General features: G+C 46.5%; 1 protein-coding gene across 1 annotated transcript in view; it reads right to left on the bottom strand.

Annotated features, from left to right (window-relative positions):
• The window catches only part of LOC119401821 (cadherin-87A), a gene marked incomplete at its 5' end in the record, with an annotated part of 44,207 nt that overhangs the window by 14,841 nt on the left and 14,797 nt on the right, over window positions 1–14,569 (bottom strand). The window contains 16 exon segments of the mRNA XM_037668814.2: window positions 3,651–3,837; window positions 3,984–4,106; window positions 4,261–4,410; window positions 6,936–7,093; window positions 7,194–7,409; window positions 7,551–7,683; window positions 8,100–8,248; window positions 8,649–8,775; window positions 8,895–9,073; window positions 9,153–9,225; window positions 9,294–9,366; window positions 10,302–10,447; window positions 11,931–12,198; window positions 13,075–13,148; window positions 13,237–13,401; window positions 14,053–14,208. Coding sequence (XP_037524742.2) covers window positions 3,651–3,837; window positions 3,984–4,106; window positions 4,261–4,410; window positions 6,936–7,093; window positions 7,194–7,409; window positions 7,551–7,683; window positions 8,100–8,248; window positions 8,649–8,775; window positions 8,895–9,073; window positions 9,153–9,225; window positions 9,294–9,366; window positions 10,302–10,447; window positions 11,931–12,198; window positions 13,075–13,148; window positions 13,237–13,401; window positions 14,053–14,208 — 2,377 coding nt within the window.

Raw genomic sequence — 14,569 nt, 5'->3', positions numbered from 1 at the left:
GCACGCCTGTATCCGCGGGGCTGTTGCGGATGCCCAACTAAAACCGTCACTTAACGAGTTGACACGGTTATGCGCATTGCTATACAAGCGCCCATAAAATGAGCGATGCAAACAATTATCAAGGGTCATTGTTTGCTGATCGGACATTGTGTCTGCACTGCTGAAGGTGCAAGATGTTTTGAGATGTGCTTTAGTCCACTTCATAATGACATTTCCATCGACATTAAGTGTGCAGCATGCTTCCGCGCTTGGGAACATGAAAAAAAAAAGTCTGTTTACAGAACACTTAGACGCGCTATATCTAATGGTTTTTGTTGGCTTAAAGACGGTAGTTTAAGATGCAGATATAGTACGATATTTCCAGCGCGTACGCGGTAGTCACTTAGTTTGGACACGCCTCGCCGGTAAGGTGAAAAGCTCGAGAATTTCGACGGCGCGCGTTGTTGCGGCCGCCGCCGTGCACTCTTTTTCTCTCGTTCCTGTTTGCTGTTTTCGTGGTTTGCCTACATCTGCGATGACGTTTGACGTTATAACAGACTTGAGTGGGTGTACGTGACTGTGGGAGCTATGTGTGGTAATTCCAGCATATGACATGTCTGGTCTCGACGTAGACGGCGTCCGCGCGCGCTGGGTGTCGTTCGGGCGCTTTAAGGATGGGTTACGTTTGTAAAACAGGCGGTCAGTAACCGCTCACGACGTGCCCCTGACTGCCGGAGGATGCGCTTGAGTGTTGGAATATGCCGGCGCAAAGCCGGGCTTATCCTGAAAGCAAATTTTGAAGCGATTTCTCAAAAAAGAAGTGCCTTCATTCGTGCATAGCCAGTGCCTATTGCAAAACGAAGTTCCCGCCTTCTTTTAAGTGAAAATTTGTTTTCGTTGCGAAATTATTTAAAACGAAACACACGTGTCAGATGCGTGTATACAGTAACGTTGCGTTGAACAAAGGGTGGTTTTAAATACGAATAATCGGTGTGTGTTTTGTGTGTTAGTTAGTCCCAAAATCCCGGATCGCTTCTCCAGCCTTTTCACTCCAGTTGACAGCCACACTCGGGGAAACAAACGTGTCGCTATGGTCTGGCGCCTCACCGCTCGTGATGGGGACATCAACAGCGGCGTTCGCCCTGTCAACGAGGCAGTCGGTCCTAAATTTCCTTTGGTTGGACAACACGACGTCGGAAAAGAGGTGAGTGATTTGTTACAAAAACTACTATTTGCAAGTTGTGTTTTACACGATAACGGCAAAAAACTTGGTTCCTTATCACGCCTGTTTGTATTTGTTGTTTTGTTGTGAGCCTTGATTATGTCCGTGTAAATCACTTATTGTGTAGGTTTTGGAAACTCTTACTGCAATTCCGTTTTCTCATCATGATATCACGTTCTGCTTTTCAGATACCGTTCTTATGGTGCTCACGCTGAACAGGAGCGACAACATTGCAAGTCACAAGTCTGATGCCTCCAGCCGTCACCACTTTTGGATTTATTCTTAATCATAAGGAATAAAGATTGAAACATGATGTTGCAGTTTATTTTGCACCATATGACACTATGCACATCAATGCCACACATTTCAGTTGGCTATACTCATACAAGCATGTAAATAAGGAATAACTCAACGGCTTAATTGAAAATCACAGACCATCTTTTCGCGCTTTCTCGATTACTCTGTTGGGAAAGGTGTGTTGTTTTGACGAGTTTCATTAAAATAATGCTAAAATTGAACTATTCTTTTTCTGCAGTCGCTGGGCACAACGGCAAGTATTATTGGACTTGCTTAAAATGAATACTTCACTATTTCCAACAGTAGTCGCACAAAAGTAAAGAATGGGTCAATTGAGTAAATTAAGATAGTTGTGGAGTCGCTTGACGCTTCGGTGTGTGTCATTTGACCCCCGTAGGAGTGTTACCGGCAAGAGTTGTCTGACTCCCTCATAAGTGGTAATGTGATCCTTCGGATAAGAGTCCCTCCACTCTTCCTAAAGGGTCAGGGTACTCTCCTAGAGCGCACCGACTCTGACCCACCAAGAGAGTCACCGTGACTCTTTAAAGAGAGTCGTATACGTGGCAAGTCAGAACTCTGAGAAAAGAGTCACCTACTCCCTTTTTTTTAGAGTGCACCCGTCAAGAAACAATGCGTCAGAATTTGCCACAACTTTCGCTCCTCGGCATAGTTAAAACCAGAATATGAGAGCTGACAAAACTATAGTGGGCATAATGTCCCCCTGGCTCCTGCTAGACAAAACGCCAAGATGTTTAATTCCGGTCTGTTCCAACGGTACCCAGAATGGAGGAGGCCTAAATTAGCTGGAACAAGGGCACCGTTGCAACCTGTTGCTTTTATTTATAACCATTTCTTCTACCATTTAAGACACCTGAAGCAAAATAAAAGCAAGCTTGGAGAACGCTTGAACTTCGCCTTCAAGAGTAGAACGCGATAGCGTAATCGGGTCCCTTGCGCATCGCCTTCTCAATTGCTAGCCTAGCTTCGGTTCTCGGTGCATGCCTCCACGGTGACGTAAGGAAAAGAACGTCTGTGCGCGTAACATCGGCTGGTTTAAACTCTCCTAGAATGCCTACTGCAAGTACAGTTGTTAAGTGCCCACTACGCCATAATTATTCTTTTTGCCAATCAGCGAAGGACCCACTACGCGCCCGTAAGGCAACACGCGAACCTACGCAGCTGTTCACTTTGTTGATGCTTTTGCTGATGACGGTGATTAAATATATCTGAGCGCTTTGTAATGGATCGGCCTTTGCAATGAGTCAGCGTGGCAGAAGCGTCAATACTACATGCGTTAAGGAGGGCTCCTTCGACTATATGTCGTTCATATAGTGTTTTTTTTTCCGAAGCAGTTTCAAGAAAAATCATTGCTGTGTGGTAGAACACCTGCTTGCCACGCAGACGGCCCGGGTTCAATTCTCACTCGAACCCGAAGATTTTATTATTTATTTATTTGCATATTTCTCGATTTTTCGGTCACGGACAAGATGATGATTTTTCGCTCACAATCAACGACGCCGACACCGACACTGGAATTTCTGCGAAACGAGCTCTTTAACGCTATCACGTTAAAAACAGAAATACTGGTTTTGTGCCGTCTTGTAGAATCGAAATTCCATCGAAGTAGAGTTCGAGACAAGCAGGCCAGCCCCACTCTTGCCTTTGTGTATTTGACCGTAAAAATGTCTTGGGTACAAAATGAACCGAGAAATGCCTCATCATATGCGTGCTTATTGTTACGGGCGGTTTTGCAACGCTTATGATTCAATGGCAAGTGCTTGAACGACGCTCTCACGACGCCAGGTTTTTCCCGCACGTTCCAGGGTACTGGCGGGTCAGGAGTCCTGTGGGTCTTTCTTGTTGTTTAACCGGTGCATTAGCTATAGGATAAAACGGAATTCATGTCTCTTTACTAAGGCTTTCTGCTGTTGGTGGAAAACGATTTGCGCTATCATCCATCATGCCACATTTATTTACTTAATGAGGCTTCTTTGTTTTGCTTTTCTGATTGTCCTAAATCGCTCTTTTCAAGATGTCACTGGTGAAAGCTGTGACTGCAATCTCCTCCCGGTTCTGGACAGCTCCAACCAGCGAGTTATATCATTTGGCTCGGCTGGTGATATAAACTGAGTCGATCGGCCTGCCCCCTTACCGTTTTCGTTCCCAGCAACGATAGAGTAGCGAATCTCGGCGTTGATTCCTTCATCCGCATCCGTTGCCGACACTTGAACAATGCTCTGTGCCGACTCCAGCGGGCTGTTTGCGACGAACGAGGCCTCGTAGGTCTTCTTTGTGAAAACAGGAGGGCTGTCATTGTCATCGAGGAGGGTGATGTACACCTGCGAGTTGTACGAAAGTACGTATTGAAATACCTTTCCGCCAATGGAAAAATAGACCGAACTGCGACAGTGCTGGGTAGAATCGAGTTACGTTTAAGTCAAATTGTCCCTTTTTTATTATAACAGTAAAAGCAGAATGTGCTTACCGGTACGGACACAGATCTCCTCGTTGTTGTTTCATGACCCATGTCAGTGGCTACCACTTGAAGGGTGATCGCGGCAGTAATTTCTCTATCTAAGTTGGCCATTCCCGCCACGCGTATTTCCCCCTGAAAACAAGATACCAGTTTTGCTCTCAAACGTGTGCATAACAGTGAAAAACATGGGAAGTTAGCAAGCTGTCTTCATCCTTGAGGTCTGTATTATTTATTTATTTTTTTATTTTTTGTAAATATTTAGGACTGCGCTTCCTTTCGAACGCACCTGCTTATTGACGTGGAAGTCTCCGCTTTTCTCACCCAGCAGGGAGTAAGAAACGACTCCGAATTCTCCAGCATCGATGTCTCTTGCCTCAACTCTTGTCACAAACGTACCTTGAGGGGCGTTTTCCTGGACTGAAGCGTGGTAGGCTTTCTGTAAGAGAGAAATAAATCAATGAAATGTATATTGACACAAAAGTGGCTACATTATTTCATAGGTGAACACCCAGCCCTGTAGCTGCAATAAACATGTGACCGTGACCGGTAGGAATCGCATCAAGTATATTTTCCATTCGCCTCGGCCTTGGCTGTAGCCCCTGGCGCGTGATTTGCGTGAACCACCGCCTACCGTTCAGCGACCGCAACTTGCTGGACTCCCTTCACCATCGGCTTTCACCATGAATGGACGGGACCCTGGCTGTTTCTCCTTCTCGTCTTCTGCTATCCTCTTTATTTCCCACTTCCCCTTCCCCGGACGCTACTGGGCTGTAAAAATAAGCGTCATTCCCTAATCAAACCACCACTACTACTACTACTACTACTACTACTACTACTGCGTGAATTTAAAGCACAGCTTGTGTGTGTGTGTGTGTGTGTGTGTGTGTGTGTGTGTGTGTGTGCGTGCGTGCGTGCGTGCGTGCGTGCGTGCGTGCGTGTGTGTGTGTGTGTGTGTGTGTGTGTGTGTGTGTGTGTGTGTGTGTGTGTGTGTGTGTGTGTGTGTGTGTGTGTGTGTGTGTGTGTGTGTGTGTGTTCAAGGGTTCCAGTGGCGCTGTAGTCTTTTGGCATCTCGTACGATTATAAAGACATGAGCTGCGCACCTGTTGTCGGCGCCGATGGCGCCTTCATTTCGATCTTTATCGCACTCATTGTAAGGGGAAGTCTGCCAAGAAAGTGTTGTTTATACGGGCGGTATTTTTTTAAAGGGCCAGTGAACAGGCTCCGCCCTTTTTTTTTACACCTCCCAAACAATCTCGCCAATTCGTGCAGACAGCCGCGGCGATCACATTTTGTGAATCTCACAGCGCTGCGCGCCACGCGGACGCTCCATTTTGAGAAACAATTCCCGCTCCGCTCTCCAGTGCCTGCCCAATCCTCCTCGTGACGTAAACTTGCCCATGGGCAACTTTACGGAGCACCGACTTCGTCGATTGGTCCTCTGCACTACCCAGCGGCGCCTTGGTCCTGCGGTGATGCGGTTTTGACCGCGCATTTACCGCGCTTCTTCACCGCGCCGCTCTGACACGAGTGACACGTGGAGGAATCCTTGCTCGGTCGTTGGCTGCGTGCTGATGGCGTAATTGCTGGTCGTGTTACGTTGCCGAAGTAGACGTAGTCACGACAAAAGGCTTCGCCTCCTCCTCTTCGCTGCCGAGAAGGGTGGAAAGGCTGAGCAAGAAACCGAAACCAGCCAAAAGCGGGTTGTTCTATACCCTGTAACTTCCTTATTACAGCACGTATTCGTAAAATTTTTGCGGCAGCATGTTCACATCGTACAAGTCCGCATTAATCGCTTCATCACACAATTTGGACCGCGGGGTTGTTTACTGGCCCTGTAATTAATACAAAGTTTTACAAAAAGGACAAAGGCACCTGTCATTTTCGCAGACGAACTCTACGTCGAGGCGGAAATACTTTGCCGCGGCTAAAGTTATTTTGCCCTTACCGACACCGACAAGATACTGCCCCGGCACGCCTTCAGTCAAATTTCATTACATATCGTCACGGGGCATATCAATCTGACAGTAACAGAGCGGCCACCTTTTCTTCACTCCCGGCGCACTCGAGGCCGAATATCTCAAATTACGTGCGCGACTCCTTGGATTTCTAAAAAATAAAGGGTGATTCCATAAATTTTGACGACCTGTAACGTTTCACGTAAACAAGTACCGTCAAGTTGAACTTTACAATTTCATTAATTAGAGTTTGTTAATCTTTTCAAAGTAATTTTAGCAGCAGAAAAACATTTTCGCTTCGCGGTATAGTTTGTATGCGAAAACAACAGGTCCCTTACTGTCATAGCACTTTCGTAAAAATCTGTATTCTCTGAAAAAAAAAGAAACACTCTGTATACGCAGCCGTCAAAAATCTATATCATCTGTTTTATGTTAAAAGCTCGAAAGATAAAAAAATCTCACAGGATGAGTATCCCCGCGCATCGTGTAGAGCCTTGTTTGGCCACAGCATTCTTTTTGTACATGTTTGTACGTACATGACTACATGTTTTGGAATGGAAACCCGTGAGACAGGTCATTCCAAGCTACAATGTTGGGCAAAAAAAAAAAAAAATCTGTGCATTTAGTTTGTTCGTTTCTTCTTTCAGAATTTTATGTCACTTCGATCAGGAAGCATCGGAGTCGTAGCGCGTGCGTTTGTATTGTGACCTGCATGACACTGTTGCAAGGCGAACGTCGCACTTTCACACAGCGACCTGTACTTGGACCGCAGCGTGTATACTAATACTCAGCTGATATCTCTTCGCACGAGTCGCCAAAAGGAGGCTTCCGTGAGGAACTTCGCCACATCCAAACTGCATGTTTATTTAGAGCGTATGATTAAAGAACAAAACTGCCCCCCCCCCCCCCCCCCATTTTTTCATCCCCAGAATTATAAGACGGCATAAACAAACGCGTACAGAAGGAAAAAAAGAAGCGTGACGTAAGTAAGGGCAGGTGCACGTACCTGAGAAAAAGTGGGGTCGTTGTCATTTATGTTCGTAACAGTTGCCGTAACCAACGCGACCGCTGATAGTTGAGGAATGCCGGTGTCTCGTACAACAACGGAAAACCTCAATTCTTGCACTCGTTCGTAGTCGACTCTCTTGTGTATTGTGACCACACCTGACAGAAAAATGTAATAAAGCAGATGACGAGGCTATATAAAATAGTGCCTTCACAGTGAGCGGCGTGCCTTTTAAGTTCTGGTAAGCATATGCCTTACCTGAAAGCTTGTCAATGGCGAAATAAGGATTTTCGGGTTCTATCGCGTAACTGGCAATGTTCGAGTCTGGGTCTGTGGCGACGAAGGACGCTACAACACTTCCTATGGGCTGCTCCTCCATGACGCTGATGTACAGTTCCGGGTGGTCAGGGCTCCAAGGCGGCGGAAACGTTGGTGGAAAATCATTGAGGTCCACTATGGTTATCACGAGAGTCCCTGAGAAGACGAAAAAAAAGTAGGCCTTGATGAATTACGAATGTGACATTGCGAAGTCTGCTCTCGTGCTTATGATTAGTCCAGTTCATGCACTCTTTTTGCTGGCCCGTTAGGAGCTGCTGAATGGAACTTGGTTGTTACCTAAGCCAGTCTGACGTGGCACAGCGCTGACGTCGGTCACCACGGTTGTTAGCATAACGACGGCAGCAGCTTCGCGGTTGAGCTGAGACGCCACTTTCACTTCTCCAGTATTTTCATCCACATCGAAAAAAGCCTAGGGAACACACGAACAAGTACGAGTCAATGGCATAAACAAAAAAAAAAAGTTACTTTCCGTTGTTCTCAAAACATGCGCTATGGCTAGCTCTGCCCGTTTTGTATTTATGATTATTATTACTAAAAGGAAGTAGCACTCTGAGCGTAATTATAAACAGCACGAGCATGAATTTGCTTCTAGTACTCATTGTTGCCAGTTTTCACGTTTTATGCGCGTGAAATCGATTCCCACAATGCGTGGGATATGCCGAAATTTTTGGTGCATATGTATCATTTCATATGTTGGCTTTGTTCGTAAGTTGTTCTGACTTTTCGCAATTAGAGAAATGCAATTAAAGGAGCATATTTTGATACCGACGTCTGAAATGAGGCTAATACGCGTATGTAACTACTCAGACAAAAAAAGGCATTTACCTTGTACGCTTGAACTGACTCATTCACGTTTCTTCCGTCTTTGGCGATGGCTGTTACAGGTTCAGCAATGCCGTACTTCAAGAATTCTGGTGAACTAGCATCCGGATCTTTGGCAACAAGTTTGTAGAATCTGTAACCAACTGGCGCCCCTGCATAAGCAAAACATCCGCTGCCTCATTGACCTGAGGACATACACAGTAGCAACATATATGAGGCAACGGAAAAACGTTGAAAGTACGTGTGTGTTGTGAACGACGGCGAGTAACACACAGTATGGCACTATACAGTAAAGCAGGGTGATACCTCGTAGAGAAAACGAAGACGCAAAAGGGAATGCCTGGTGAGCAGGTTCACACAAGTGGATCGGCGCGGCAGTCAAACAGGGTGGTTTATTCTTTTTTTATGTGCATTTTCGAATGCACTGTGCTAAACGCGGCTCGCCATACGCCTACACGTTGAGCGAAGCTCGTCTATACAATCACCGAATATGACCTACAAAGGCATGCATTACGTTCGTTGACAACGTGCAGCCGGCCGTTATATATGTACCTTCAGACACTTGTGCCCTTTGGGTCGTCGGCTGAAAGTATGGCATCTTGTCGTTGCTGTTCAGAATGTTCACGCTGAGCGTAGTGGTTCCTGTCTTCTCTGGAACGCCGCCGTCGACCCCAATAATCTGGTGACAATGCGAAGAAATAGAAAGAAAAAAAAGAGTTCATTCGTGAAGATCGACACAAAGAAAATGCGGTTGTTTGAGCTGTAGACTTGTACTCATCGTAATTATGTTTAAGTTACCTCCATTACGTAGCTGCTTCGCCTGTCATAGTCTAGGCGACTTGTCGCGGACAGCGAGACCACTCCAGTGTTGGCATCTATGGTGAAGTCATCGAAGGCTCCCTTGAGGATGCGGTATGTGACGTGAGCGTTTGCCCCCGTGTCGGCGTCCGTCGCAGACACCTGTTCCACCAGGGTGCCTGTGGAGGAGTTGAGGCAAGAATCTATGGTCAGAGGCTGTCCAGACGCTGTGCGCGCAATGAGCGTTGCAGAGTGTACCTGGCGGAGAAGCCTCAGGAACTGAAGCAATGTAGCGCTCTTTCTGAAAGACGGGAGCGTTGTTGTTGGCATCCTGAAAAGGGGCACAGTAATATCATGTGAAAACCAACTCTTCTGTTGAATATAACAAAATGGACGTACCCTTACAGTAATCTTCACTATAGCAGTATCGATACCCGAACCACCGTCCGAAGCCTGAACGGTCAGTGTAATCCTGAAAGAAAACAGAGGCGCATATACATATGATGATTTTCGGGTGTTCATTGATGCAGGTACTACAAAAATAATAATAATAATAATAATTTTTTTTGTCGCCCTCACTCTTGAGGGAGCGTAGGTGTCGAAAAAGTTTCATTACGGTGTTCCCTTTCATATTGCTGACAAATGTACTTGTTGGAATCGCCGTTAAACGAAGTTTGAAACGTCGAAATAAACGTTTCACTTGAACGTTTTAAAATCACGCATGACGTGTGCCCTTTTACTTCATTCCCGAGTACGCGCACAGAACTGCTCCCGTTTTTAAATCTATCGCCAAAGTTTTGGGCCGTTTCGCTTCTCTCCGTATCGCACACGGAAAAACTGTTCCACCGTGCGATACAGGGTACTCTGCACCGTGTCTTACAGCATAGCAAATCAACGTCTCCCCTGAGGCTGGAAAGATGCTGATATCCATGCAACGTGACCCATGTCACCTGCGCAATCACGGATTACACCAAGTACGCTGTCTCCAGGGTCAATCCAGTTTTGATTACATTGTCGGACCACTTTGGTCTGCGAGACTGAGCAGAGCAAAGCCCGGGGCGAGCACAGAAGCCCGGAGAGAGAGGAAAGAGAAAACTTGGCTTCAAGGCGTATATTTTCTCTAGTAAGGATATTTATAGGTGCCATTTATTGCTTCACTGTAAAATTTCGAAGCGAACAGGACCAGTGAGAGGAAAACTGTAGGGGTATGTAGTACCACGGCCGTTCGATGAAAAACACCGAGCGGCCGTGGTAGTACATACAGCTATGTATAAAGCCGGTTCGTTATGCACGGTATGCTGCTTTGGCCCATTCGGTAACACATGGTGAGAAAGGTCCCGGAAGGTCATAGCAAAAGTTTTCCTTCGCTAAAGGACAGATTCGAGACGTGGCACGACATTTACTTACACGTCAGACTTGAGGAGAGAAACATCCAATCCTTGACGATTGGTGACTGTAATGTCACCCGTCTGCGGGTTGATAGTGAACAGATTGTAGCTGTTTCCGGACACGATGCTGTACTTCACGAACGACGTCACATCAGGGTCTCGGGCCTAGAAAGAGGGACATTGCCAATGCGTTAAATTATCGCGCAAGATGCGTCGCGAGAAATATCTGCACTCTTGCCAGAAGAATTAGGCGCTTTGAAATCGATGTGAACATTTCTTCCCTGTTTTCTTGCTCAGCCCGTCGGAGATCTGAAACAGGACGCACGTGATCGACAAACTACAGTACTGTGCGATCATATAAGCTTACATCAGCATGTACAACCTTTTCTTGCGACTCAATCGAAGCCCATAAATAATTCCAGCAGAACCCATCCAGCAGAACCCAAGATATGCGAGAGCATTCGCATTACTTTTAGACTTTTAGAATGGTGACGAGGGCTGTGCTCAGGGCAGCTATCGCAGGACGGTGCGTGCAATGTCGCACCCGTTGCCAACTTGCTGCGTGGTGTTGAGGGTAGATTAACGTGCCGCAGGCGCGTGTTCGATTCTTCGCAGGGGATAAGGCTTTGTTAAATTCTTGTTTTTTTGTTTGTTTTTTTTTTGGGGGGGGGTGGACACCATTCGACGGCAGGGAAGTGAGCAACAAGATAGAATTTGAGGAGCGATTGAGAGCAATGGGAGACGAGCGGTGTGCTAAGAAAGTTTACAGTTACTTATACATGAGGAATGTCGACACAAAATGAAAGAAGGGAACCAGGAAATTGTCAAGTATATACTTAAACAGCGGGAGACCAAGCGAAAAAGAATCCCCGGCTAAAAAAGAGGCTAAAGAAACGGATAGGGGCCTGTGGAAAATATGGATGCTTACAAAATCAACATGGAAACCTACAGAATTTTCCAACAGGAAGCTACCAGAGAAAATATCTACAATAACTCTCGTGGTAGCTCTCTGTTGTTTGAAGCCAGGACGGAAGTATTGCGGACTAAGACGTGCTGAGCCAAATGCGAAGGAAGCGACACTTTGCAGTGCGTGTGGAGAGGAGGAGGAAACGGTTGAACAGCTGACACTCTTCTGTAAAGGGCTTCACCCTACAGTCCAGGGCAATGGGGCTGAATTTTTCAAAGCATTGGGGTTTAGAGGCAGTGATGACAAAATAGACTTTAAGCCGGTAGAAAGAACCAAGAGGAGGTTATCTGATTGGTGGCTAAAATCAACGCCGTAGCGAAATTTAGTCTTTCGCTGCGTAGAGCTAGTACTTAATTTTAAGTTACGGCTAGGTGGCGTGAGCCGCCGCCCGATCAAAAGGGTACAGCCCCATCCATCCATCCATGCGTGGTCATTGTTCTATACTGTCAGACATGTACCCATCCCACAGGGCAACGTGGGCGGGCTAAGAGAATCATTGCTCTCGCATGAGAAAGGATTCATTGAAACTCATCTATCATTACGTTTCTGCCGGTACACAAGGGACGTGTTCGCGGAAGTGACATCCTCATTACTGGACCCCTGTTGACAGGTTAAGAATGGATGGATGGATGGATAAACTTTATTTCGGTCCCTCGGAAAAAAAAGCGGACGATATCGCACCTGGACCCTGAGCGGGGGGTCGAAACGCACGTCTCCCTCGTCGATGAGCGCCGTGTACAGGTGCTGTTCGAAGGCCGGCGGGTTGTCGTTGGCGTCTGTGAGGCGCACTGTAAGTGGCACCACGGCGCTCTGGCCCCGGCCCCGGTCGTCCGTCGCCTGGTACGAGAGGAAGTAGGAGGGCCGCGACTCGAAGTCTAGGCAATTACCGCGGCCAGGAGTCTCGCACGGCGCCACCGTCACCACGCCCGAGCTGGGGTCCACGTGGAATCTGCAATGGGGCAAAACAACGTTGATCAGATAAGGTCTGCTCGGTTCGACGGACCTGATAATCGTCGGTAAATTTCGTACGTACACCATACACCTGGCACCGCCGGGAACCCGCCGGTTATTCTGCTCGGTGAAAATGTCCCCTGGCCTCTCGATAGTGGTTTGAGGTTAGGACAGACGCTTATTTCTGCAACCCATAAGGGTGCGTCGTACTTGGGGAGAATATAGAAGAGGGCGGAAAGGAGAGACCGCCTTTTCGTGATGAGCACACTTACCACCGAGCTGCAGGTCAAGGTACCGCTCTCCCCATTAGAAAAAACCGGTAGGTACCTGAGGACACTGGTATAGTGGCTCTAGCCACCATAGCACTGGTAATCGAACCCAATACTTCCGACATTTTAGGTGCACTTCGCTACAGCTGCGGTCAGCGACATGTGAGGGGTTTCGTCGTATCTAAAGGATACGGTGAGGTCTCTGGGCCCTCCTTGTCTCTTGTACACATAGGCTTCCCTCTTCTCCCCTCTCTCTCTCTCTCTCTCTACTGCGGGGGGTAGCTTCACGTGTCTGCACACACGCGTTATAGTTGCGATGCCCGCGCTCTTTCTTGCTCTCTTCCGCTTCAACGACAACAATATCGTCGGCAAGCAGTTTCACGTTTTCCTTTTATTTCACATTTATTTTTGAGACGGAGCTACAACGGACACGGAAAACGTTGTTTGTATCGAAGAGAAGTATTCTCGAAAAGACTGCGGTGTCTTTAGTGAGAGCCCGTTGCTATCGATGTAAGTTCAGAGCCAGAGAGGAAGTCCCGAGATTCGCAGCTGTAAAAAAGAAAGAAAAAAAAAACACATCAAAATTCGTAGTTGACGGTACTTACTTGTCGGCACCGTTTCCGAGAAGTGAGTACATTAGACCAGACTCTCCATGTGGGCTTGTATCTCTGTCCGTAGCCTAGGAAAGAAAAAAAAAAGGAATCGTGCATTCGTCATTTCAACAGTTCACAAGAAAAATACGTCACGCGCTACCAAATTATACGTACCACTATGGTCGTAACCACGCTACCGGGTGACGCATCTTCGACAATCGAAGCAGTGTAGCTGTCTTCTTCAAACACAGGAGCGTTGTCGTTGATATCGAGCACATTCACTGTAACCGTAGCCGTGCTGGACAACTTCGGATTCGTGAATGCTTCTTCCGCGACCACCTGTAGAAAGAGAGGAAGCACTAAATTAAAGCGAGGCAATAATGAGTTAGTCATTAAAGTTATTTCAATCAATCAATCAATCAATCAATCAATCAATCAATCAATAAAGAGTTAGTAGCAGTTCGCTGCGGCAGCGATACGACAGGACTGGGTTCTGAAAACGAAAATTCCTTGTTTACACCTATTCCTTCACATGAGCCTACGCTTCTGTTGCGCCGTTCTCAAAATATGCTAGAATTAAGTAAAAATAGGCCGCCTTTCTGCGTCCACGGCGTTTTTCCAGGCACAGCTCGCTTCGGTTATTCCGTTATCGCTCAATGAAGGCAGTGATAATGCATGTACAAAGTACTGGTCCGGCGGCGGGAGATAAAATAGACTAACTCTGGTTATTCAAAGATAGGTTGGGAGACAAATAAGTTCATACGCCCTGTGTTGTGCTTTTAACATATACATGTGTACATGTATATGTACACATGTATATGTGTACATATGTGTATGTGTACACATGTATGTGTACATATGTGTATATATGCTTAAATATAGGGTGTCATATTTCAAAACGGTGTTGACGATCAACGCATCTACAATAAAACGAGAAAGATGCTAACCATGATGCGACGCTTTTTGTCGTTGATGTATATGCGTGCTTACCAGTAAGATAAACTTTCGCTGGTTGGGATTCTCGTAGTCCAGCGGTCCTTTCACAATCCGGATGCTTACAGATGTCGAACCAGTTGCGATGGTGGGCTCCACGGCAAACATCCCAGAAGAATCCATGAGGTTGATATTAAAAACTGAGTTGGAACCCTGTGATAGAGAAACAGAGATGTGATAAGTAAGCAAGCAAAAGAGATGCCTGTTGGCTCTGCTTTACGGTCCCGCAAAGATAAAATTTCTACCTTATGATTATCCAAGTTCAGTCAGCATAAATGAACAAAGAGGAAGGTAGAGGGAAGAAAGCACATCCTTATCATGCTAAAAAATGAAACCGCGCGTAGCGAAATTTCAGGGAAAGGCACGATAAACACCAAATCATTTTTAAAGCTACTAATATCACTAATATATCAGATAAATTAGAAGAAGCTACGAAAGATGCGTTAGCCAGCCATCGATAAAGCTTTGGGATAGGGAATACGAGTTTTTGGTCAGCACGTGCGGCAACGCGACT

Source organism: Rhipicephalus sanguineus, chromosome 1 (assembly GCF_013339695.2).
Source record: "Rhipicephalus sanguineus isolate Rsan-2018 chromosome 1, BIME_Rsan_1.4, whole genome shotgun sequence".
Taxonomy (NCBI): domain Eukaryota; kingdom Metazoa; phylum Arthropoda; class Arachnida; order Ixodida; family Ixodidae; genus Rhipicephalus; species Rhipicephalus sanguineus.
This window is presented reverse-complemented; position numbering and strand designations above follow the sequence as displayed.